The sequence below is a fragment of the Acomys minous genome (genome assembly GCF_964271855.1).
Source record: "Acomys minous genome assembly, chromosome: 3".
Classification (NCBI taxonomy): domain Eukaryota; kingdom Metazoa; phylum Chordata; class Mammalia; order Rodentia; family Muridae; genus Acomys; species Acomys minous.
The window spans coordinates 91,668,742-91,694,950 of NC_140485.1; the positions used below are offsets into that span (position 1 = coordinate 91,668,742).

Genomic DNA, 26,209 nt, shown 5'->3' on the forward strand with positions numbered 1-26,209 from the left:
ATCACATATTGATCTTCATGCATCAATACATACAGTGCAAAATATCTTATTTTTTTTAAAGAAAAAAGTTATTCATTACATTACAAAGAGAGCAGTGGGTAGGACAGTAACAGGAGAAGCACGTGCCCAAAGATAAATAAAAATCTTAATAATGATAATCTTTATATTATATAGCTCTAGTATAACAATCTATATTCAGTACATTAAAATGTTGTCAAGGCAGATGTAATTTTTTTGCCAGACAGTGCTTTAGTTGCTTTAAAAATGAGTCTCTATGCTAGTTCATATATTGTATAATCTTTTTAAATGTTACTGTGTGTGCGTCTGTGAATATGGGTGCATGTGTGGAGGTCAGAGGATAACCTGGAGCCGGTCCTCTCCTTTCACCATGTCGGACCTGGGAACTGAACTCAGGTTGTGAGGATGGTGGCAAGGCTGTGCCCACCGAGCCACCTTTATAGGAGATCCTTTGTGGCAGAGTGGACGGGACAGAGAATGCGTGCATGTAAGTTTTCCTGTCACTAAGTTGCCTTACAAAGTGGTATAGGCTTTCAACTGCCAGCATTGTAAGTTTTATCAAACTTCAGTAAAATAAAACAAAACTATACTTTTGTAATGGATAACAAAACTTCTTGTGTTGGTAATCTTAATCTTTCTCTCTTTCCCCTACTCACTACAGAGCAAACTGTTCATGGAAGGATTTAGAAGCTTGAAAGAAGGAGAGCCAGTGGAATTTACTTTTAAAAAGTCCCCCAAAGGCCTTGAGTCAATAAGGGTAACCGGGCCAGGTGGGAGCCCCTGCTTAGGAAGCGAAAGAAGACCTAAAGGGAAGACCCTGCAGAAAAGAAGACCAAAGGGAGACCGGTAATTGTGCTTGCTGACTTACTAGCGTATTGTTGTAGAAAATATTTTTGAAATGTTTTTATCCTTTTGCTAATGGATCTTATAGGGCCTAGCCAAAAGAAATGTCATCAGGGTGCAGCAGAATAGCTGTGTGGAGAAGAAAGTCTCATCTTGCAGTTTGGACTATCTTCAGAGTACTGAGCTACAGTTAGAGCACAGTGTGGCTTGACTATGTTCCTGAAACTGTTGGAAGACCAGAGGAGGAACACAAATTCTCCAGAGGAAGTGCCTCTCTCTGAACAGTTTTCTCATTCCCCACCTGCTTTTTCAGTGACAGTTTCAAATGACAACTTACACATTGAAAATCCAAACATTAGAAGTTAGGGGGAAAGTCACTTGAAATCCCAACTGAAGGCAGAAGTCATAAAATGTATGCCATTTTGAAATCTGTGAATCTTTAAAAACTGATTCTTGTGGCCTGGAGAGATGGCTCAGAGGTTAAGAGCACTGGCTGTTCTTCCAAAGGTCCTGAATTCAATTCCTAGCAACCACATGGTGGCTCACAACCATCTATAGTGAGATTTGGTGCCCTCTTCTGGCAGACAGAACATTGTGTACATAATAAATAAATTTTAAAAAATCTTAAAACAAAACAAAACAAAAACTGATTCTTGCATGTCATTCATTAACACCTGCATACATACTATATGAATCTGCCAAAATTTGCAAGCAATGCTGGAAGGGCTGTTGAATCTGTTTTCTGTGCTTTGAAATCAATACCACTGTATCAATTTTATATGCACAGTTTTGAAATGCCTGAATATATCCTTTGAATAAATATTTGCTACTGAAAATCTGGACCAAAGATTATATACTAAAAGTTTTTGGTACCTGGTTCCAAACTGTACTCCAAAATAATTAGAGCAAAAAGTACAAATAACAAAAGTTCGATAGCTTACTGAATCTGTTTTAGTCCTTTGTAGTTGTATAGCTGTGGATCTCAGTGCTTTGTTTTGTTTTTAACATTTGACTGCTGTGAATATGAACTTTGATTATAGAAAAAATGGAAAGTTTATTAGAAAGGTTTAGTTTAAAGAGCAACATAGTCTTTTAATCTAACTTACTTTATACTAGTCGGCGTTCTGTAGCTATGATAAAATACTTGAGAAAATTAAATTAAAGGAGGAAAATTGTATTTTGCTCACTTCATAACTCTTAGAAAGGAGAGAAAGTTGGCAGAGGCCCTGAAGGTACATCCTCAGTGATCTGTTTTTGCCACCTAGGCCCCACCTCCTCAAGTTACTCATTACCCACTGAGCTGTGAACCTGACAATTATCAGAATGTTATTAAAGTAAATCACTTCCCAAAAGCTCTACTTCTGAACACTGCTGCATTGGGGCCAAGCCTCTAGAATGCACTTTTCAGAAACATTTATATCTAAATCATAACATTTCTTAAAGTACTTAAGCAGCAGTTACTTTGTTACTTTAGTGTAGTTTGGAGAAGCAAGGATGGCAGGTGAGAGACCAGTAAAGGATGCTCTATCAGTGTGCCAGAAAGCGATGATGATGGTTTGGATTGGGGTGGTAGACATAGAAGTGGTGAGCAAAATTCCTGTATGTTTTGAAGGTGGAGACGGCAGGATTTACTGATGGATCAGATGTGGACTGTGAGAGAAGAAGAGTCCAGGATGATTCCAAGGTTTGTTTGGCCTGGGCAACAAGAAAGATGGAGGGACCAGTTCCCAGGATGGGAAAAACTGCAGAAGGAGTAATATATAAACACATTGGCTTGAGGCATGATGAGTCTGCAAGAGCGTTACAAATCAGGTGCATAGGTACATGATGCAGATTTCTAGGGCTACAAATAAAATTTCAGCAAAAGTTGGTGAAATGAAATTTATATCCATAATGCAAAAAAAGAGGAATGAGCCCTGGGTCATCCTAGCACTGAGAAGGAGCGGTGAAAGAGAATGGAAAAGCAATGGAAACAGGAGGGTCATCGAGAGCAGGTTTTATTTTGAAGACTGGAAGAGAGAAATCAAGGAGGTGGGTGTCAGGGCTGTTCAGAGATGCTGATGATGCAATGACCAAGACGACCACTGAGCCTCTAGCCACTTGACAACACACAGGTCATTAATGCGCATGGCAAGAACAGCTCTGTAGACCGGTGGGAGTGAAACCTGTGGTTCTTGTTCAACAGAGAATGAAAGAGAGGAAGCAGAGCAGCAAATGCAGCACCGGGGGAGGGGCAGGCACCTGTTCTAAATGTTAAGAGATTACAGAACACATACGAGTTGATGGGGAATGGCTTAAAAGATAAGAAAGATTCAGCATGCAGGAGAGAGGAAGAGAGTGGCTGTACCGATTTCTCTGAGTGGGTGTAAAGATGAAATCTAAAGCCCAGGCTGAGATCTGACTGTGGCTATGGATGGTGTACTCTTTGCGTGCAGACGGGTAAGTAGACATGAAGATGGAATTTAATGACCTGTTGCATCATTTTATACCGCTTGCTTGCTGCAGACAGACTTATCCAGAAAGCAGGTGTACACATTGTAGGAAATAAGGATTCAAGGCTGTACCAGAGACTTCCTACTAGATTAGTAGCCGTGAATGTAAAGTCACCCTGTTGTTGTGTTTCCTCACACCGGAGAGACCTTAGGCTGCTGCTCTAGTTTCTGACACTTACTGGTTGACTTACTCCAGTTAACACTGATGCAGTTGAGGTTTAATGATTTCCACCCCTTTGTTGTGTTCAAGATGCCATATTCTTTGTCACCTGAGTTAGCAACTCTAGCTTTCCATCTGTCACTTTTTATAAAATATTAGACAAACAGTCCAAACATGGTGGCACATTTCTTATAATCCCAGCATTTGGGAAGTTCTGTAAGATTGAGGCCAGCCTGATCTATATAGCAAGTTCCAGGTCAGCCAGGGCTACATAATGAGACTCTGTCTCAGAGAAAACAACAAGTATTAGGAGACCCTCCAACAAAGCATTCAGATAAGCATGGAGACCCTGAGTACACAGAACGGGAGCAAGGCCTGACAATGTGGTGGCCAGAACCAGGGCCCGGGACAAGGAAGATGGTTCTGTAGTGATATTGCTGTGTCATGGGAGTGTATTTAACTGTGTTTTCCAGAGGAGTCAGATTCTTGTGCTTTCCTGTCAGCAGTATGTGAGCCATCTGCTGTGCATATTTGCCAATAATTGATGTTTTTGACTGAATATAAGCATAGCTGCTCCATACATCTAGTGGTCACGGTTGTGTTAGGGTACATTGTCACGGTTAGGGTTTCATTTCAGTGGTGGTTGCTGATGCTGAGTGTCCTTCAAGGTATTTTGATGCTTACTATCTTTATCCTCTGGTGAACTGTTTGTGTCTTTGCCCATTTTTACTGAGTTGTTGGTTTTCTTGCTAGTACTCTGAGAGCCCATAGTGTACTGTGTGGATATTTGCCAGATAAACTTTTTCCAGTTTTTTTCTCCTATTCTGTAGCTTGTTCTTCCTCTCTTGTAGAGTAAAAGTTTTTTATTTTAAGGAAGACATTTAAGTAACCTTAGTTTGATGCCATGTTTAAGAATTCTTTGTTTAAAAGCTGAGAGTGGTAGTTAATGTCTTTAATCCCAGCACTTAGGTGGCACAAACAGACAGGTTGCAGAGTTTGAGGCCAGCCTGATCTACTGAGTTCTAGGACATTTAGGGATACACAGAGAAACCTTGTCTCAAACAAACAAACACACCCCCTCCAAAAATAAATAAAAAAGGGAAATCTTTGCTTGACACCAGATCACAGTATTTCCTTCCATTCTCTTGTAGGATGCTTTTTTGTTCTTGTTTTTAATTTTTGTTTGTTTGTTTGTTTTTGTTATTATAGTTCTACATTTTCATTTATTTAACGATCCAGTTTGAGTTACCGTTGTGTCTGGCATAACATTTAGATAAATTCATTTTTGTTTATGAATCATGAGTTGTTAAAGAAGAGTGTTTGTTCTATACAGTTAAGTCTTCACATTAGAGAAGATGTCTTACAATTTCAGGTAAAATAACTTTATGTTTACTGCTCAGTTCATTTGATGTTTGTTTTCAGAAGAGTAAGGAGAGGAAAACCCCTTGTAGCCTTTCTTACTATAAGCTGGAAGTGGTTGATGAAAAGTTAGAGACCTTAAGCTTTTTATTAAAAACTAGCCTAGTCAAAAAAAGAAGTCAATTATAACAGTTAAATTTGAGGTAGGCTAATAAAATGATGTTGTCTGCCATTGGATTGATGTGACACAATCCTGTCAAACTACATTATGACATTAACAATTTCATTATAAAAGTTTAGATTATAATTGCAGATATTTGGAATGACTAACCAGATTTGCAGCAGTGAGGCAATTGGTCTAGAAATCTTTGTACAGATGAAGGGACTTGACGCTAAATAATTAGTAAATGCAATACATGTAACTTAAGAACATGTGTAGCGAATTCACATATGGAAGATGTGTCTATGGGTGTAGCTCTCTGGTTCCCGGACTTGTCTGTTTATGGTTTCTCTTTTCCCTCTTGTAATCCTGTCCTTCCCCCGAATGCAGTGACTGCTGCCTTTGTTCTCCTTAACCTTCTCTATCTCTTGATCCATTCACACTCTGATCATAATGGAAGGCCTTTGTCAGCAGTGGTGACTTGGATTTAAATATATATATATTTTTAAATAACTAAAAACATTCTAGTGCTTCCAATTAATTGGGTACTTTTCATCTTCTATATAACTGAAAGTAATGTTTAGTTTCTAAGGACTATTAATTGCTAGTTTTTTTGTTTTTTGACTGGAAGTGCATGTAAGTCAAATGAGAAACAACATTCCTTTATTTGGTACTATTAAAAGTACTCTTCAGTTAAAGATGGTTTTTATTTACACTTGATTTGGATTTGGCATTCCTGGTAGTCCAATATTGAAATGACACATTGTGATATCCTATCCTTATGACCAAAAAGACCAGGGTGAGTATAAATAGAATCTAAGTATATGATATCTGATTTAAACTCAACTCGGAAGAGTTAAACACACACCCACACACTTCTGGGCCTTACATGGAGGCGTTTCATGGTTAATTTTTACAAAACCACAATTTTGTGGACTCAAATTATTTTAAATTTGTAAAAAAGTTTTGGAAAAGATTTGACATTAGAAAGTTCTGCAGACGTTTCTTAATAAAGAGCTGTATGGTTTATTTATCACATGGGACATATTTGCATGGAGAACTTAGTGCTACAAAGTGGACAGACAGTGGTAGTTCTGCCCTCACCCCACTCTGCGCTGTTACAACCGCTCCTGTTCATTTCTCTCCATAGTATAGTTTGGAGGTTTCTAGTTACTTTACGTGGGAAATCTAGTATTGTGTCTTTTGAAATCTTAATGGCATTCCTGACAATAATAAGCCTATGCCTAGACTTTGCTGTTTTCCTTTACGAAGTCCTTCAGTGATATTAGTTTCATGTTGACTATATCCAAGATCCTGTTTCCAAAAGAAAGTTAAAATGCTATTTAGGCGCTAGAGGTATTTGAAAAAAAATGTAAATCAACGAATTCCAATAAATAACTGTTTCACCCTGATAGTTGTGTGATTAGATTTAGGAATTTGCTGTTTAGTTGGTTCCTATTGTGGCAGAGAAATCTTTCAGGCATGAATTGATAGGGCAGATCCTTTGAGGTCTGTCTATCCTGACCTCTGACCCCTATTCTTACAAGATCAACATCTGAGGGCAGGAGATTAAGGCAGTTTAAAGACTGGAATGGTAAATGGAATGGAAAAATTAGCCAGCACATTTTGGGTGCAAAACATCAAAGTCATCAAATAGCTTGCTTATTTTAAACCTGGCTTATGGGTGTAACAAGCTAATTTTACCATGTCTGTTGGATTCAGGAAAAAAAAAAAGGTTTAACTTTAAGGTACTATTATGTCATAATACATTTTAACTATATGATATAGATTTAAGTTCATACAACATAACTTCAGAATATAAGGAAATGCAAAATAATTTGTTTCAGTACATTTTAATCTGTAACCAGTTTGGCTACTTACTTTTTTAAAAATCTTAATATTTACTATGAAATACTTATTTAAAATGTGGAATAAAATATAAAAGCTACTGTCTCATAATTTCAAGTGTCCAAACTGTAATTCTAGATGTACACTGTTCATTGCAAGAAAAATAAGCTTTTCTTTAAACATTAGAGGTAGAAAATAGAAGAAAATGCATTGATCAGGTAGAAACAATTTGTTCTTTTCTTGTGCTTTGTCTTTTTGAGACTTTGGTGTTTAAAGCTTTACATCCTGCCTTTTAAAGAGTATTCCATACGCTTTCTAATTATATGCTTTTTATACAGTAATTTCAAAATTCCTGTGTTGATCCTCTGTTAGAAGTTTCACACAACCCTTCTTCTCACATTTATATCCCAGTAGCTGCGAATTTGCACCCTTCCTTCCAAACAACTGCTGAAGCCTACAGATGGGAAGCTCAACTGTTGCTTCCACATTTTTGTTAGTTTAATGTGGCACCTAAGAAAGTTGTAAAACCAGTAGTGAACCTATCTCTTCAGTTTATTCTTCACTTGAAAAAATTCTAACCCCAAATTTCCTCATTATAGACCTAATCTTTGGGTGGTTTTTCTACTCCTTTCTCCCTGTGATTATTTGGCCAGAGATCTTTTAATGAGGCAATTATAGTTGTTTCCTCCACTCACATTCTCTTAGCAGATGCTCCCCCTGCTGTGACCCCGGGTTCGACCACGCAGACAATGTGCCATTCTCGTCACCCTCTGCCAGACGCTGTGGGGCTGACTTCATCTTGGTGTCGCATACATGGGAGTGGCCAGGCGCCAAGTGGCGAGCAGGCAGACTTTTAGGTTGATTTTTTTCTGATCATCCTTTTATTCTAAGTTAACAAATGCATAATGTCTCTAAGGAAAAAAATGGAAGCAACTTTAATAACACTGCAAATAAATATGGGCCACATTGTTTCAGTGTAAAGTTCTATGAGAGATGGATAATTTAAATTCTGAGATCCTTGCAGAAAGGGGAATATATGTAGCCTCTAATGCTAATTATGTGGTTTTTTTTGTTTTTTTTTTTACCACTAGGATGATAGCCCACTAGCATTGGACTGTCCTTATGCATGTCTTTAAAATTAGCATTATGGCATTGTTTAAAGTATCATTTGCTTAAATGTTTGAAATTTAATCATAAATTCTTATCTATTATATCTCATACTTTTAGTGTCCTGTTTGTTCCTGTGAGAGCAGAATAAACTGTGGCCAAATTGAATATTAATCAGCAAAAATTTCCATATGTATGCTGTTAAACCCCTCCGCTGAAATAGTAGTCCTGTGCTTCAGTTACAAGAGACCCAGGGCAACAGCCAAACACAGGGCAGTAGCCAAATACAGGGCAGTAGCCAAACACAGGGCAGTAGCCAAAGCTCCGTTAATGAGAGGCAAAGTGAATTCTGTGCTCATGAATCTGAGGAGCTCTCAAAGGTTCTTATACATTTATACTAGAGTTTAACGTTTTCAGTTTGGTTAAATAGATTGTCAGCATGAGCTACTCTAAAAGAAAATGTTATTTTTGGTTGATATAATAAGTTAATTTTATGTTAATAGCTTATAACACATAACACAAAATATCTTATGTACTTCTCTGAAGTAGTAATTAGGTAAAACAGACTAATATTTTGTAAAATCAGGTTTATCATCAGTAAATTTTTATATATTGTCCTTTGTTTTCAAAATACATTTTAAATTATGGGTTCTTTGAGGGCTAGGCAAAAAGCTTAGTCAGTAAAGAACTTGCCTTGTAAATCTTAGGACTTGTGTTTGCTTCCCAGAACCAACCAACAAAATTAAGTGTGGCTGTGTGTTCATAATCCCAGAGAGTCAGAAGCAAGCAAGGGAATCTCTGGGACTCACTAGCCAGCTGGTGGCCTAGCCTCCTTGGTGAGTTCCAGGCCAGTGAGAGACTGCTCAACACAAGATAGGGCACTGCAGAGGTGGGCCAATAGGTAAGAAGCACTAGCCATGCAAAGCTGGTGACTTGAGTTTGGTCTCTGGACCTCAAGTAATAAGCCATTGCTGTGGTGTGCATCTGTAATATTAGCACTTTGGATGCAGAGCCAGTTATCCTAGAGTACACAGCGTGGCAGTAGAAGCAAGCAAGACCCTGACTCAACAAGATAGAAGGTGAAAAATAGTTCTGAAAGTTATATCTGGGACATTAGCATGGCTTAGCGAGTATAGGTACTTTTTGACAAACCTGACAACCTGGGCTTGATTCCCAGAACCAGTGTGGTAGAAGGAGAAGACCTAATCCTGCAAAGTTGTCCTCTGACCCTCACACATGTGCTGTGGTACACATGCACCTACACACACACACCTGCACACACGATGTGCGTGTGCATGCACACATACACACACACTGTGGTACACATGCACCTACACACACCTGCACACAAAGAAAACCAGGTAGATGGTACGTAAAGAAAGATGGTTGAGCTTTTCTGCTGCTCTCAGCACATATTCCTATCTTCACACACTTGCACATGCATACAGACACACGCATAAATCATTGGTACCGTTACTATAAGGAGAGAACAGCATTAAATCTGAAAAACAATCGAAGAATTGAAAAATGTTTGATTGGTTGATTGACTGTTTTCCAGACAGGGTTTCTCTATGTAGCCCTGGCTGTCCTGGACTCCTTTTTGTAAACCAGGCTGGCCTCCAGTTCATAGAGATCTGCCTGCCCCTGCCTCCCACGTGCTGGGATTAAAGATGTGTACCACCACCGTCAGGGTTGATTGTTATTGTAAACTGGGTTAGTAAGGGGGGAAGGAGTCACACATTTCCCTTGCTTTTAGAAAGAAAGCCCCTCACTGATGGGGGGGGATAGAAAAATGCTTAGTATGGAAGGGCTGTGGAGATAGTTCAGTGAGCAGGGTAGGGTCTACAGAACACATGTGATGCTTGTACAGTAGGGCAATGCTGCTACAGTGAGACAGAGAGGTGGGAACTGGAGAATCCTCAGGAGCCTGTAGGCTAGGTAGCCTGGGATACGCGGAAGGAAAGGAATGACACTAGAGGTCCCCTTTGTGGTACAAGCGCATGCACGCATCCCCCACAGAGGGGGGGGGAGAGAGGGGGGGAGGGAGAAGGAGAGAGAGAGAGAGAGAGAGAGAGAGAGAGAGAGAGAGAGAGAAGGAGAGAGAGAGAGAGAGAGGAGGAGGAGGAGGAGAGAGAGAGTGCAGGTGCCTGAAGAAGCCAGAAACATGACATAACAGTACTGAAGTTACAGGCAGTTGGTCAGTCAATGTAAGGGTTAAGAATCAAACTTGAGTCCTCTAGAAAAGCAATGCAAACTCTTAATTAAGCATGGAGCCACCCTTACAGTATTTTTCCTTCCCCCTGAGACAAGGTTTCACTGTGTATTCTGGACTGGGCTAAATTCAAAGCCATCCTCACAACTCACCTTCCCAGGTACTTCATCAACAGCTCTCACATGGGAATGTTAATTTCTATCATGATTCTGAGAGATGCTGCTGCTCCAGCAACCACCTTTCTTAGTTCTGTGCATTTCAGACACTATTCTTCATGTTATTTTCTAATATTCTTCATCTTAGCAGTGCCAAACTGCACCCCAGTGTCACTACAGTCATTAGCACCTGTATTTCCCTTCTGTGGATAGTCCTGGGTTAGCGCCACCAAGAGAAAGCTTTTCAGAGACTTCAGTAGGCGGCATGGAAATAGACTGAGTAGTGTAGTAGGTCTCAGCTGGTTTTGCTTTCTCTGATGCGATATGCCTAGACTGTATCCCAAGTATTGAATCTGTTTTAACTTTTTTAAAAGGAGAGAGAAGTGAAAACTCCCAGCCTTCCCTAGCCTTACCCTGCGGCCTTGGTCTCCCAGCAACTTTTCTACATAATGTTGATAGACTGACATTGGACACTCCTTGGGTTAAGGATGTAGGATGAAGCATCTCCACTCGAATAAAAAGTGCTCTCTGGCACATGGGGAAGTAAGTGCTCGATCGCCGTATCAGGAGGGATTTAATTCCCAGCAATTCTAACAGAAGCCCAAGATTGATTTTATTGATCTGACTACAATGCAGTGCTCTGGTCTGTTAAATATGAGTCACTTGCCCTCCTTATGCTGGGGAGTCACATGAACCTCACACAGACCATAAGCGTCAAAGATACAGTGGTCATGGTTCTCAACAAGAGATTATGTGATAAGAATTTAATGGGAGGAGGTTTTGGGGGGTGGTTGGGTTTTGTTGTTGTTTGGTTTTTTTGTTTTGTTTTGTTTTGTTTTATTTGGGTTTTTTTTGTTTTTTGTTTGTTTGTTTATTTGTTTTGTCATACACTTAAATAGTCTCCTCAAAGAATCCAGCTCACAGGTTATCACCAGACAGGGTTCTGCCCTGGGGTTTGTCAGCACAGCACTTCCTTCATTCCAAGTTCTTATTTCACCCCATTGCCTGTTCTGTGAGTTTACTTGCTGTGTCTTTAGAAATTGCCTCACGCTGTTTGTTTCTGTGATTCTTTCTTCTTGCTTCTTTTTACCCTTTGCTGACTCACTGTGCTCCTAGATTAGTCCTTAGAATTTGACCCTTTCTCGTAGCACTTCCATCTCCTATCTTGCTTTATGCTAATTTTCTTTTGGGTTTTAATTGAGTTTTAGTATATTGGCTGAGATTGGTTGTGGCTGTCTTTTATTATTGTTTTTTCAACTTACGTTTGCATTTTAAAGTCATGTTTTCAGTTCCAGAGAACATCCTTTTATTCCAGACTCACTTTGTGGTAAATTAGCTTCAGATGCCAGTAGAAACCATATTTTCTAAAAGCAATCAGCATTTCTCCTCAGTTGACTTTGTATAGGTTATTGGTTTTCCACTGTGTCTTTCTACTTATTTATTTATTTATTTTTTATTATTTTTAAGTGTATCTGTAGGTGGCCCTGCTGTACTAGGGCATCTGTGTGGAGGCCAGAGAACAGTGCTCAGGGATCTGCTCTCCTTCCAGTGAGTGGGTTCAGGGGACCAAACTTAGCTTGTCGGGCTTCTCACCAGCCTATTTTCCATTCTTAATACAAACTCAGAATGACTTTTAGCTCTCCTGGGCAAAGTCAGAACTTGGAGCAGTGTTTGGAAGGTATGGTCTCCGCACCTGTGAGGCCACAGTAAGGAAACAAGCTCTAACCCTCTGCTTAAAGAGATGAGAAAAGATGGTGCAATCTACTCAGAATTGGGTAGCAGTGGTCATGGATGTAGAAGCATAAGGATTCTTTAGGTTGTATCAAGGCCAGAAGACAGAGACGTTAGGATGTCAACTCTGCATTCTGCTGAGCTTTCCTGAAGGTCAGAACAGAGGAAATGCTGGAGATAGAAATTTGGGAACCACCAGGTTCTTGTTATTATAGTTTTTAAACGTGTATATAGAATTGACTTATTGACTTAAAATGTATTTTTCATGTACATTTTAATATACTGTTTGGTGCATTCCCTCTTTCAGCTTGTTTATCCAAAGGGATCATTACTATAGGAGTATTATAAGAATATTTTATAAACTTGAAAATAACACACATTTTAAAAAAGAAAAAGTACTAGTCTCATAATATTCCTTGTTCTACAACAGAAATTTGTTTTTCCCATAGTTGTGGAGACTGAACATCCAGGCAGGATTGGGTCTCCTCAGGGTGTATGTCCATGACTTGCTTTCCACTGCTGTTTTCTTGTTCTCACGAGCCTTTTTTCTGAACACACAACCCACATGTCTCTTATTAAGTAGATATTGGATTTGATATATTCAAGTGGCCAGCCCACAAATAAGTGATTTCTCACCAGGGTGAGAAGCACAAATTGACTATTATTACTTCCATTTTTTTCTTTTCATATTTTTTTGTCTTTATGTCTTATGTGTCCCATTTAGACAACTTACAGCTGAATCTTACATTTTTAAAATCTTTTAAATGGTCATTTTAAAAATTTTATATACTATATTTTAGTCATATTTTCCTTTGCCCAACTACTTCCAGATTCTCCACCACCTCCTTACCCACTCAGCTCCATGTTCTTTCTTCCTTTCCCTCAATGAGGGATAGGAAAAAAAAACAGTATAAAATAAAGAAGATCAGTAAGCCCAAACAAATAGAGCACACACGACAAAGTAAACCAAACCATGGAGTCCATCTTGTGTTGGCCTCGGCATAGGGCCTCTGTTAAAATTATTTTTATATAACTATGTTTGTTTCTCAGTTTCTCTCTTAACTCGGCTATATCACACAAATCATTGAGAATAGCAAGCTTCATGGCATAAGAACCGAGCAGTTATTACACTATTCTTAACACTCTAAGCTGCTTTCTTTCCCTCCCAGCATACATCCTGGAGATACTTGCACCAGCTTTCCTGATTTGGCACCTCTCTCCTGATATCTTCTGGACCTGCCCCAGGGCTCAGTGCCCCAGCAGAATCCCCCTGCCTCCCCTTCTAACTCCTCCCTGGCTGGCATGAAGTCCAGCCCTATTCTCTCCCCTGCTCAGGGATTGACTGTAAGTTGCTTTATTTGCATATCGGGGACAATTGTGGAGCAGTATTTATACAACACTGAGATAGGAGAGGCTCAGAATAAGAATCGTAGCCAGATTGGGGCTGGGGTACAGAAATCAATATTTGAATTACGTAATAATTTTATGCCTACAGGCCTCTGCCTGTGGTCAGTGTGTCCAGTGACACTTGACTGGATGCTACTGACTTTCCCTTTCCTAGCAGGTGTCTACTGCAAAGAGATCCCTGGGTGAGGGTTTCTTCTCAGTGCTGGGATTTTGTCTATTTGAACCTTAGCCTGTCTTGTGTGTGCTGTCATGGTCTTAGGTTCGTATTTATATCAGTCCTGTTGTTTCTGGAAGACACTGCTTCCTTAGAGTCCTCCACCGCCTCTGGCACTTATAGTCTTTACTCCTGCATAGTTCCCTGAGCCTTGAGGGCAGGGGTTTAATAAAGACATCCCATTTAGGGATGGGTGCTCCCAGTCTTTCTCTGTACTATAGAAGAAGCTTCTCTATTGAAGGTTGAGCAGTACTCTCTTCTATGGGTGTGGCACTATATCATTTTGAGTGATTTTATTGCTATTCCTTGAATAGTAGTAGGTCTTCACCTGTCTGGTCTCAGGTTCTTGGCCATTTTTTGCAGTGTAATATATGAGTTCCATCTCATAGAGTGGGCCTTAAAATCAATCAAAAACTAATTGGTTACTTCCATCTGTGCCACTATTATACTCCAGCGTATGTTTCAGGCAGGTCTCTGTTACAGGTGAAAGGGTTTATAGCTGGGTGAAATTGATTATTTTTCTGCTCCAGGACCATGCAGAGAATTATCCACCACCATCAAAGTTTAGTCAGTAGGGGTAATCTTCTAGTTTGTCATCAGCTTCATATATTTTTTTCTATATTCAATGAGATGTTAGTCTTCAGCAATAGAATACTACTACCATCAGCTTATGGAGAGTGACCAGTAGTTTTGGCAATAGCATGTGATATTTGGGTGTTGCATGCCTATGGAGCCCCTTTGGCCAATGACTCAAATCGTGTAACTTATTCCTGTCATTAGAGCTTTTAATTGCTGGCATAAGATGCCCAGTTGGGGCATTATTAACCCCATTTGCTTATTTGTTTTGTTTTTTGAGATAGGGTGTCCCTGTGTAACAGAGCCCTACCTGTCCTAGACTTGCTTTATAGACCAGGCTGGCCTCGAACTCACAGAGATCCACCTGCCTCCCATCTGCTGAGATGTCAACCCCATTATATGGTGATTATAGCTAATTTTTCATATATGTATACATTTTAGGAAGCTGCTACCATAGCAGGTTTCTCTATCATTCTTACAAAGGCTGTTAGTGTTGCTTGTCCCTCCCCTTAATTCCCCTTTTACCGTGTATCTCATCGGCCTTCCCAATAATATTCCTAGTCAGATTTCCCCTTTATCTCTTTATAACACTATTTTACTTCCCTTTCCTTGGAAGATTCCCTGCTCCCCCCGGTCCCTTACTAGCTACCTAACATCTATGGCTATTCTGAATAAGACCCATATATCTGAAGCTTAAAAGCTGACATTCATCTATAAGAGAGTACGTAACTATCTGTGTAGTCGATTAGAGTCCTTTGGCTATGCCTGAGTGGTATGGCTGGATCTTGTAGCACACTAATTTTTCAGCTGTTTGAGGAACCATCTCACTGACCCCATAGTGGCTCTACCAGTTTGCACTCCCGCCAGCAATGAATAAATGTGTGTTGTCCTTTCATAGCATCCCCACCAGCATGTGCTGTCTTGTGTTTTATTACTTCTTGCCCACTCTGGCCAATGTTAAGAAAATCTGAAGTAGTTTTACTTTGCAGTTCCCTAATGGCTAAGACTGTTGAACATTTTTAAAAACTTTTCCTCAGCCATTTGTTTTTCATTCTCTGAGAACTTCCATTTAATTTTATGCCCATTTTTAAATCAGGCTATTTGTTTTCTTGATGTTCAGTTTTTTGTTTTTGTTCTTTTTCATTATTTTTTCTTTATTCTAGATACTAGCTCTCTATCAGATGTGTAATTGGTAAAGATCTTTTCTCATTCTGAAGGATGTCACTTTTCTAGGATGATGGTGTTCTTCATTGTATAGAAGCTTTTTAGCTTCATGGAGTCCTGTTTGCTGATTGCCAGTGTTAATGCTTGTGCTATCAGTGTGCTGTTGCTGTTCAGAAAGTTCTTTCCTGCACCAGTGAGTTCGTCCCTACTCCCTGCTTTCTCTGCTGCCAGACTCAGTTTATATAGTCATATCTTGAGGTCCTTTATCCACTGGAGTTCAGTTTTGTACAGTGTGATAAGTCTAGATGTTTATTCATTCTTTTACATGCAGCCATCCATTTTAACCAGTACTCTCTGTTGATTTCAAATTCCACTACAAGCTATAGCAATTAAAACAGCATGGCATTTCCATTACAGCGGGCATGCGGATCAGTGGGACAGAACTGAAGACCCAGACAGCCACAGGCATCAGCTTGTATCCCGTCAGACTGATTTCAGAGCCCATCAAGTTGACATCAGAATTAACCACCTACTCCTTGTCAGTTTGACACCGAAATGCATCACTTTAAGTTCTAACCCTTTCACAGTATAACTCCATAGGTTCACAGCCACACCATCACATCATAGTGCAAAATGCATCCAGTTCAGCCTGGGAAATCCCCATAGTCTATAAAACTGTGTCATGCATACTTAGGTGCGTTTTCTCACTCAGTTAATCTAATTGGGATTGTTTTCACAGGCATGCCCAGAAGCTACCCTAATTTAGATAATTCCTCACAGGCTTGTCTTCTAGATGATTCCACACCCTGTCGGGTTAGCAAACTGAATTACCCATTACATTATTTTACAATCTTCTGGGGACTGAACTTTGGGCCTTGTGATTGCCAAGTATTTGACTTCTGAGCTGTAAACTCAGCCCTGTCTGTGTTTTTAATGTCTGTAATATATAGCAGTTGTCCATATTTTCATGTCTGATATTGGAACTGTTTTCTTTTTCTCAGGTTTATTTCTAGTCCATTTCCATAGGACTTAACCGGTCTTTTCAGGACTGGCTTTAATTTCCTAGTTTTTCCACATGTTTTTTCCCTATTTTCTTTCTAACTTCTCTAAATAAAACTTAAACCACTGACTTTGAAGGTTTTGAACTTATCAAATACAAATGTTTGAAGCTCTAAATGCTGTCTCAGGCATATCCCACAAAATTTAATATTTTTATCTCATAACTTTAATATTTTTCATTTTAATTTCTCTTATGATTTCTGATATATGTTACATTGGGACTTCTGAATGTCTTGTTTATTTCTGATTTAACTTTGTTAAAGTCAGAAAACAAGTTCTGGTAAGATATCAACTTTATGAAATTTGTTGACATTAATTTTTTTTCTCCAGATGTAGTCTGCCCGGGCAGTGTTCTGTGTGTCCTTGTAAAGAACGTATATTCAGCAGATACTGAGTGTGTTTTTTATGGTGTTAGTTAGATAATATTGTCAGCTAATGTGGTCCAAATTTATATCTTACTTTGGTATGTCTCCTCTTCTATCACTTACTGAAAAGGAATGTTAATTCTCAACTGTGATTGCTCCTATCTCCGCTTTCCTTGAGTTAAGGTTGTCTGCTTTGTGTGCCTAGACTTCCCATCAACAGCAAGTTTGTTGCATTACATATGGATCTTTATGTCTTCCTGGTGAATTGGCCTTTATGTTTATGGTATGTTCCATTTCTCTTATAATCTCTTGTAAGTATATTTTAATTTATTCTTTGGCACATTCTTACATGTACAAAGTGTCACTTGAATATATTCAAGCCAAATTCCTTCTCCTACGCCCTGGCAATTAATCTTACTTTGAAGTATTTTTTAATATTTACCAACTTTTAAAATTGCCAAAATAGTATTAGGTCCTTTAAAAATTCTACTTCAACACACCTGGCCAACTCTGCCTTTTGATTGAGTGTGCAGAGGCAAACCATCTGTATTTAATTATTGATGCTATTAGACTCCAACGTAACATTTTACTGATTATTTTTATTTCTCTGACCTTTTTGTTCCTTTATTAATCATTTTGTCTGCTTCTTTTGGTTAATATTACTCCATTTGGGAATTTTACAGAATTCTAAAAAGTTGTACTCACCCTTGTCATACAATGCTTCTCTCTCTTACTGTATTAAGGCATGGCACAAATATCACAGACTTTTGTTTCAATGCATGAAATTAGCATTTTTGCAAACATAACTTTAAAACTTTTTTCATTTACTCATTTGTTGTATGTGTTGTGGGGATGGATACACGTATGCATGTGGAGACAGGAAGACAACTTATAGGTCTTGTTTCTTTTCTCCTACCATGTGGATACTGAGTTCCATGTGAACTTGGGTATCAGGTGGTCTGGCTCAGTAGCAGGCGCCTTTGTGCACTGAGCCATCCCCCACCTTGTATTCAGATCTTTCATTTCCTGTAGGAGTAGTTGTTGTTGTTCTCCTCCTCCTCCTCCTCCTCCTCTTCTTCTTTCTTCTCCTTCTTCTTCTCTTCTAAATGTCCATGACATAACACTTTGTGAAATCCTAAGATCTTGGAGTTGGCAAAAATTAATTCAGATATTTTATCTTTATTTTAGATAGTTTAATAAATTTAGTATTTGCCTTGTATAGCATGTAGGAGGGTCTCCCTGCATTTTCTTTCCAGTGACACAATAGACAACCAAGGCTATACCCTATCCCTCCCCAAAAAGTTCTTCTTTGTTAGATCTTCTATTCTGTGCTGAAACACCACGACCAAATCAACTTGGGGAGGAAAGGGTTTGTTATCTCACGGCCTGTAGTCCAGCATCAGGGCAAGAAGTCAGGGCAGGAACCTGGAGGCCGTGGAGGAGTTTACTTGCTTCCTCTTTGTGGCTTGCTAAGCTTGCCTTCTTATAGGACCACAGACCCTCACCCAAGGGTGGCACCACCTACAGTGAGCTGGCCCTCTGACATTAACCATCAATTAAGTAAATACACCCCAGGCTTGCCCACAGCTCATTCTTATAGAGACATTTTCTCACTTGAGGTTGCAGATGACTCCAGCTTGTGTTAAGTTGACATGAAGCTGGTAGCACAGCTTGCAAGTGCTTTTGTCTTTTACCACCTATCAGGCATGTTCATTATCATCTTGCTTCTGAGAAAAATAATATACATGACTTTTTCCTTGTATGGTTTCCTTTTAAACATTATTATTTTTATTTATTATTTGAAAGGTTCATATGTATATAATGTTTCATGCTTCTATCTAACCCCACCCCCACACACACACTCCATCCTTTTCCCACTTGGACCCTACCAACAACACATCTGCCTTTCAAATAATTTCCCCTTTAAAAAACAAAAACAAAACAAAACAAAAAACTTATAACCCACAGAGTCCAATCTTAATGCTCCTATGTTCATGGATATGGGATCATTTACTGGGGTACAGGCAACCTACCCATAGCCACAGCACCCCCAAGAAGTGACTCCACCTCTCCCAGCAGTCCTCAGCTGGCAGGACTTCCGTAGATGAGGCCAGGGCTTCAGAATCTTTTCTGATAGCCATGTTGGAATTTTGACTGACTTGGTCTTGTGCTATGGGTTGATGTGTACAACAGATTTCATGCCCAGATAACAGTATTTTACAGCTTTCCACCAGTGGTGGCCTGAACAGGTTTGGTCCCCATAGACTCATATGTTTGAATGCTTGGCCACAGAGAGTGGTACAATTAGGTGTGGCCTTGTTGAAATAGGTGTGGCCTTGTTGGAGTAGGCGTGACCTTGTTGGAGTGGGTGTGGCCTTGCTGGAGTGGGCGTGGCCTTGCTGGAGTGGGCGTGGCCTTGCTGGAGTGGGCGTGGTCTTGCTTGGGTGGGTGTGGTCTTGTTGGAGTGGGTGTGGCCTTGTTGAAGGAAATGTATTACTTTGGGTTGGGCTTGAGGTCTCCTATGTTCAAGCTGTGCCCTGTGTGGTGCACAGTCCCCTTCTGCTGCCTGCAGATCAATATGTAGAGCTCTCAGCTCCTTCTCCAGCACTATGTCTGCCTGATTGCTGCCATGCTTCCCGCCATGATGATACTGGACTAAACCTCTGAAAGTGTAAGCCAGCCCCAATTAAATGTTTTCCTGTATAAGAGTTGCCCTGGTTATTGTGTATCTTTACAGCAGTGAAAGCCTGACTAAGACACCTCCCCGTCGTCCAGCTCTTGCATTCTTTTTTCCCCCTCAACATAATACTAATATTATTTGGGGATTTCATACAATGCACCCCATCATACTCACTTCCTGTTCCTCCGGGCCCATGCTCCTACTCTTGTACCCTCTCCTAAAATAGAAAAAAAATTACACTAAGTTCAATTTGTGTTGCTCATATATATTTTGGAGCTTGGTCCTTCCCCACTCCCACTCCCTCAGCCCCACTCTCATACCACACCATCCCACACCAAACGCCATTATTTGTGAGGAGCTATATTGTTTTATGTTGGGAAGCCACAGATATTTACATATGATCTATAACAATAGCAAAATTATAATTATGAAGTAGCAATGAAAATAATTTTATGATTGGGGTCAGCACAATATGAGGAACTGTCTTAAAGGGTTGCAACAGAGGAAGGTTGAGAGCCACTGCTCTTGAGGAATGCTGCTGGCTGACTTACTGGAAGAGCTATATTTTAATCCCAGTTTTTAGGACTTTCTTCAATAGTTTCCTGTCTAGACTGTTTCTTTTTGTTTGTTTTTGTGGAAGAAGGGGTTGTCACTGAAGCCTTCAGTGTCTCTCATCAATTATGGGTCTGCAGTCATCGATACCACTGCAAAAGATGCTTCCTTGTCCATAACAGCTGTGGCAGCACAGATCATTGACTTCTATGTGACTTCTGGTGATAACACAGACCCCAGCCATCCAAATTCTCCAGCTACAACTTGGAACAGGGACCTTAACATGGTCTCTGATAGCAGCATGGACCACAGAGGTCCATGTAGCTTCCTGCAGCCCTGATCAGTGTGGTCTCTGGCAGTAGCACAAATCATGGACATCAACTTAGCCCCCAGTGACAGCACAGACCAAGGACATCAACATGGTTTCTGTGGGCACCACAGATCACAGATATGAACACGGTCTTGGGCAGCAGAACAGACCTTAGACATCTATATTGCCTCTGGCCACAACACAGACCGCAGAGATCCACAAGGCAACACGGATCATGCATACCACCACAGTCTCTGGCAGCATCATGGATCACAGACGCCAACATGGCCTCCAGGGGCAGCATGGAAATCTTTCCAGGAGACTTAATCTGGGAAACGAACCAATCTTGTCGCATGTATCTTGTTGTGGACTACAGTCAGGTGATCCTGTGGTTGGTCAGCACACGTGGCTGGAGGTAGTCAGCGCAGAACCCCTACGAGCTCCAGACTGGTGTACACCACCCTGCCATGCGCCTTTGGTTGCTGTAGCTACACTCCCATACCTTTCACCACTGTGTTTCTAGGTCTGCCTCTCTCCTCTGCCTCTCTCCTCGCTCCCGCAGCCAACACCATGCTGAATCTTGACTCCCCTATAATTGTTTTTTCCTGTTTTATAAAATGAATTGGCTCGTCTCTGTCCCACTCTTTCTGTCACCTCCCAGTTTCTAAAAGTATACAACTCAGACTATTTTATGATTGTCCTATATGTCACAGAAATCCTATTTCTGTTTCTCTTCATTTTAAACATATTTTAAATCTTTGAGAATTTTATACAATATATTTTGATCACATTCACCCCTTCGCTTCTCTCTGACTCCACCTACACTGCTAAACTATGTGTACTTTTTTTTGGTCTTTTTTTTTTTTAATAATTAATTGAGTCCAATTTGTGCCACCCATATGTTCCTGGGTGTGGTACCATCCACTGGCACATAGTTGACCTCTATTTTTATTCTATAAATCTTTATTTTCTTTGTAACCCAATTTATTTTTTATTTATTTTTTATTTTTTTCAATTTTTTAGATTTATTTATTATTTATACAATATTTTGCCCAAATGTGCGCCTGTGTGCTGGAAGAGGGCACCAGATCTCATTATAGATGGTTGTGAGCCACCATGTGGTTGCTGGGAATTGAACTCAGGACCTTTGGAAGAACAAACAGAGCTCTTAACCGCTGAGCCATCTCTCCAGCCCTGTAACCCAATTTCTGTCATTGCTTTTGTCATCAGTCCTTAAGTTCACTGACTTAAAAAGATCCCCACCTGTTTATTTTGTTTGTGTATACACAGGAGTCTCTGGCATGTGTGTGGAGGTCAGAGGACAGCTTTCAGAAGTCAGTTCTCACCTTCCGCCAAGTGAGTTCTGGAAATCAAAGGCATGTTGTCAGGTGCAGTGGCAAATACGTTCACCAGCTCCTTAGATATTTTTACTCTATTGATAAATTTGTTCATTTTCAACATTGTAACTTTCAGTTCCAAATTTCCCATTACTTTTCTGTTATAATTTTCGTTTTCTTTTAAGTGGCTGAATGTATATATAATAGCTGTCTTGAGGTGTTTTTGTTTGATTGTTTGTTTGTTTTCCTTCCTGCTTTTCATGTCTAATAACATGTTCTATGCAAAGCGTTGGGCTGCTAGATTATAGGCTGACAGACTGGTGGTTATTTTACCTTTATAGGCTTTATAGGTTTTGTTCTGCACAAGGTGGTATTACTGCATGTTTAATCTGGCTTTGCGTTGCAGGTTAAGGTAAATCTATTTTGAGTTTGTTGCTGGGTCCTGGAGAACAGCCCTTCCTTTCTTTAAATATGGTCCTTTTTCCATAAGGCAAACATTTGCTATGATTAAGTAGCATTTCTGGATTTAAATTTCAGTGTGATTTCTGTGTGCTCTGGCTAGTCAGTATTTCCCTCCACTGTGTGACTTCAGGTACCTTTCTCTCTCTTTGAATAATGAAGTCTTTCTTGCTCTGCCTCACAGAGCAAATCTCTTGATCAGAAGTGTTTGTGCATTGGGTGGGAGATGTCTTTGCATACAGTCCTTGCCTCCAGGAAACTGGCTCATGAATTCTACTGCTTCAGGAATCCTGAGTTCAAATCCATCTGTGGCCTTTTTATGATTCTTCCTGAGGAGATGTGAATAAATATCTGTTCATTTTGCTTGAGCACAGGCCAACACAGTGCACCCCATCTACACTTAGCTTATCGGGTTGGATGAGGGATTATTTACAGGAGCATGGTTGACTCAAAGACAGCTGCATGGCTGACAAGCTCACAGCAATATGACCAACAACCAGGGAACACCAGATCCCCAGGTTTCCTGTCCAGATTGTAGGCAGCTTCTGAGTCAGAGTCTCTTCTCCCACCAATGTTACAGCTTTGGGGAGGGGCCTAGTGAATATTATGAGTCTCCTTCCTCCCCCCTGAAGAGAATGTTTCAGCGAAGAGGAAAATGCTGCACAGAAATACCTCTTCAGCTCAGGGACACTAATGTAGGGATCCATTTTTGGACCCCTGTCTTAAAAGACCACCTGGGCAGAAGCAAGTGGTTTATGGTTTTTACTTCATCAAGCATGGAAGCTCTTTACTGCCTATTTCTCCATCCTGTGACTGTAAACAGTTGCCTTACACATCTTCTCCAGTTCAGGGTTACACACTACAGGAGAGTATGTGTAGTGACAGTAATTCATAATACAAGTCCACCCAGCCTACCCTTAATTCTTTTGTCATATGAAAATATATATATTTGTCATAAAAAATATTATTTAAGGCTTTGGGTTTTTTCATTATTGCTATGATTCCAGTTCTAGAAAGGATTTTTATATAATTAATCTCTTGGGGTTTTGTTTTTGTTTCTTTTGCTGGTTTTGTTTTCTAATTGTTATCTGTCCCCTATAATCTATTAAAGGTGTGTTTTCATATACATAAGGCCAAGTTTATGTCTCAGTGTATGGTGGGATTAAAACTGTGTGACACATTCCTGCTTTGTTTCAAAATTTATCTGCCACATGACAACATAAGGGTCACTTGGATGCTACAGCAACTGTAGCTCACTTGAAGCATATTTTCTCGCCGTGTTTTCTATATTGGTTTCTCTGCTTCAACATACTATGTTTCATCAAGGTGATATTCCTCTTTTGTATTCTTCATTTTCCTATTTTTGTAAGGAATAACTTCTTAAATCACATATATTTATCTTGGATAAATACAAAATTGATGATTTTATTGTTTCCTTGTATAGTTTTCTCATTACATCAAAAATTGTGGTGTACATTATTTTGCTCTAAATTATTTACCTTTTTCTTGTATGTTAAGGGTAATAGTTCCCTAAGACATGAAGGAGACATCTGTTCATACTTCATGGGCCACTATTAACAAACCAAAGAAACCAAGTAAGTCTAGCTTGGCATACCTGTCAGGTTACTTAGAGCATGGTAACTCGGGCAGCTGCACCTCTAAGCAGAACTGTCCTACCTCCAAAAAGAAGCACTGGGAGGAGTCCCAGCCTCGCCCAACTTTCTATCTCCAGTATACTCCGGCACTCCTTAAGACCAAGTCCAGCTGCTGGGACAAGATGGAGGAGCTGGCTAGAAAGCCTTTCTGAAAGGGAGTAATAGTAGCACTACACCATCCATGCCTATAGACCTGGGCGTTGGCTGTAGTGTTTTATCATAGCTGTTTGCCAGACAGCAATCTTGGCTCAATACTGGCAATTGCAGTGGCATTCCTGAAGGAAATAGTAACATCACCACAAACATATGTTTCAAGTATTAATCTATACAGATTATATTTTTAGTTCCAGGATAGGAATAGCACATTATAAAAGGAGGTATTGGCTCGATAATGCTAAGAATATCTTCGTAAGTGCTTTAGAATATATTTATTGTGCCGGGCATGGTGGTGCAGGCCTTTAATACCACACTTGAGAGGCAGAGGCAGGTGGATTGCTGTGAGTTCGAGGCCAGCCTGGTCTACAAAGCAAGTCCAGGACAGCTAAGAATACACAGAGAAACCCTGTCTCAAAAAACAGAGAGAGAGAGAGAGAGAGAGAGAGAGAGAGAGAGAGAGAGAGAGAGAGAGAGAGAGAGAGAGAATATTTATTGTATTGTCCATGTTTGATTTTATCCAAAAGACCAAGAGGGGACTTATTGTATAAACTGAAACTGACTAACCCAATATTTGAAGTATTTGAATCTGAGTCTACTGAGGTCCATAATACCCCTATTTAATTTAATTTCATCTTTTTAAAGAAAGGAATTCATGATTCTCCATCATTTATGTACAAAGAATTCCTAGATTAAAAGTACATTTTCTATGGGAAGATTTCGTGATTACTCTATCATGAACTTCAGGCTACTTGTATCAGCTAGGAGCTATGCTAATACTTAGCTGGAGTCATAATCCTACTTAGGCTGGTACACCATAGAGTCTGGCTTGTAACTGTCGGCTCCCAAGGAAGGATTTCCTTCTGCACTGCACTAGGCACACAAGAGCTCTTTTCCCAACTCCTTCTGCACAGCAGCTTTCATTGCCACATGCCTTTACACTGTGAGTATGACTTTTAGAAGGTGCAGCTCTGAAGTGCAGGGTCTTCTACTAGAGTAAAGCTTAGATGAGCTTGGTTGTTTCCTGACATGTCTGCTGCATCGCCAACATTACATGGAAATAATTTATCCAGCAGTGATAAAATTGCTCAAAATATGTTATTTATACTAAAGAAAATTTAGTTCATTGCCTATTCATGCCCACAACTGTTTTGTTAATTTGAATGTTTGTTGTGGGTAGATATTTTTAAAATATTTATGACCTTTTAGGCTGGAGAGATGGCTCAGAGGTTAAGAACACTGTCTCTTCTTCCAAAGATCCTAAGTTCAATTCCCAGCAACCACATGGTGGCTCACAATGAAATCTGCTACCCTCTTCTGGTATGCAGGCATACATTTGAGCAGAATACTATATACATAAAAATAATATATCTTTAAAAAGAAGAAAATAACAAAAATATTTGTGACCTTTTTCTATATCTATGAATTATATTTTCATGATTCTCCTTCCCCTTGCATGCACACATGTGTACAAATGTGCAGGCATGCATGTTTAAAGTGTATGTATTTCTGCATAATGTGGAAATGAAAGGTCACCCTCAGATGCCATTCCTTCAGGTGACATTTCCTCAATCCCCTTCTACCTTACTTTTTGAGTCAAGTTTTTTCAGTGGCCTAGAATTTGCCTCTTAGGCTGAGCTGGCTGGCCAGCCATGAGCCCTAGGCATCTACCTACATCCTCCTTCCTGGTGTTGGTCTTACAAGCACACACCACCCCGACTGCCATTTTTATATTGTATCTGGGGATTGAACTGCACTTTACATGGTTAGTACTTTACTGACTGAGCTATCTGCTCAGCCCTAGTCTCTGTTTTTCTGTTGAATTCTGGAGATTAACTTTGATACTGGCACTGAGGTGCAGTTTTAGTTTTGGCATTTAACCTGGGTGCTGGGGATCCAGACTCAGGGCCTCATGCTTGTACAGCAATCCCTCACTCACTGACCATCTCCACAACTGTACACTATTTGTGTGTGTGTGGTTGTTACAATAAAAATAAAAGGTGACTTATTTAGAAATTAGCTTTTTGGCTACCTCAATTATATTATTTAACATAATATATACATAACAATTATACTATTATTATTGTGGTGGTGGTGGTTTTTCCTCCCAGCCCCAAGCTCCTGAAATAACGACTCATGAGTCTCAAAATAATTTTACAAATACTTAGGTCATATAGCTAGGTTCTTCTGACT

At 39.8% G+C, this 26,209-nt stretch overlaps 1 protein-coding gene across 7 annotated transcripts in view; it reads left to right on the forward strand.

Moving 5' to 3' along the window:
• Nucleotides 1-26,209, forward strand: part of LIN28B (lin-28 homolog B) — a 108,589-nt gene that overhangs the window by 55,924 nt on the left and 26,456 nt on the right. For all 7 annotated transcript variants that reach the window (XM_084777100.1, XM_084777097.1, XM_084777098.1 and 4 more), the window contains 2 exons: nucleotides 680-864; nucleotides 2,474-2,545. In XM_084777100.1, the coding sequence (XP_084633226.1) occupies nucleotides 680-864; nucleotides 2,474-2,545 (257 nt within the window). The remainder of the gene's footprint in view (nucleotides 1-679; nucleotides 865-2,473; nucleotides 2,546-26,209) is intronic.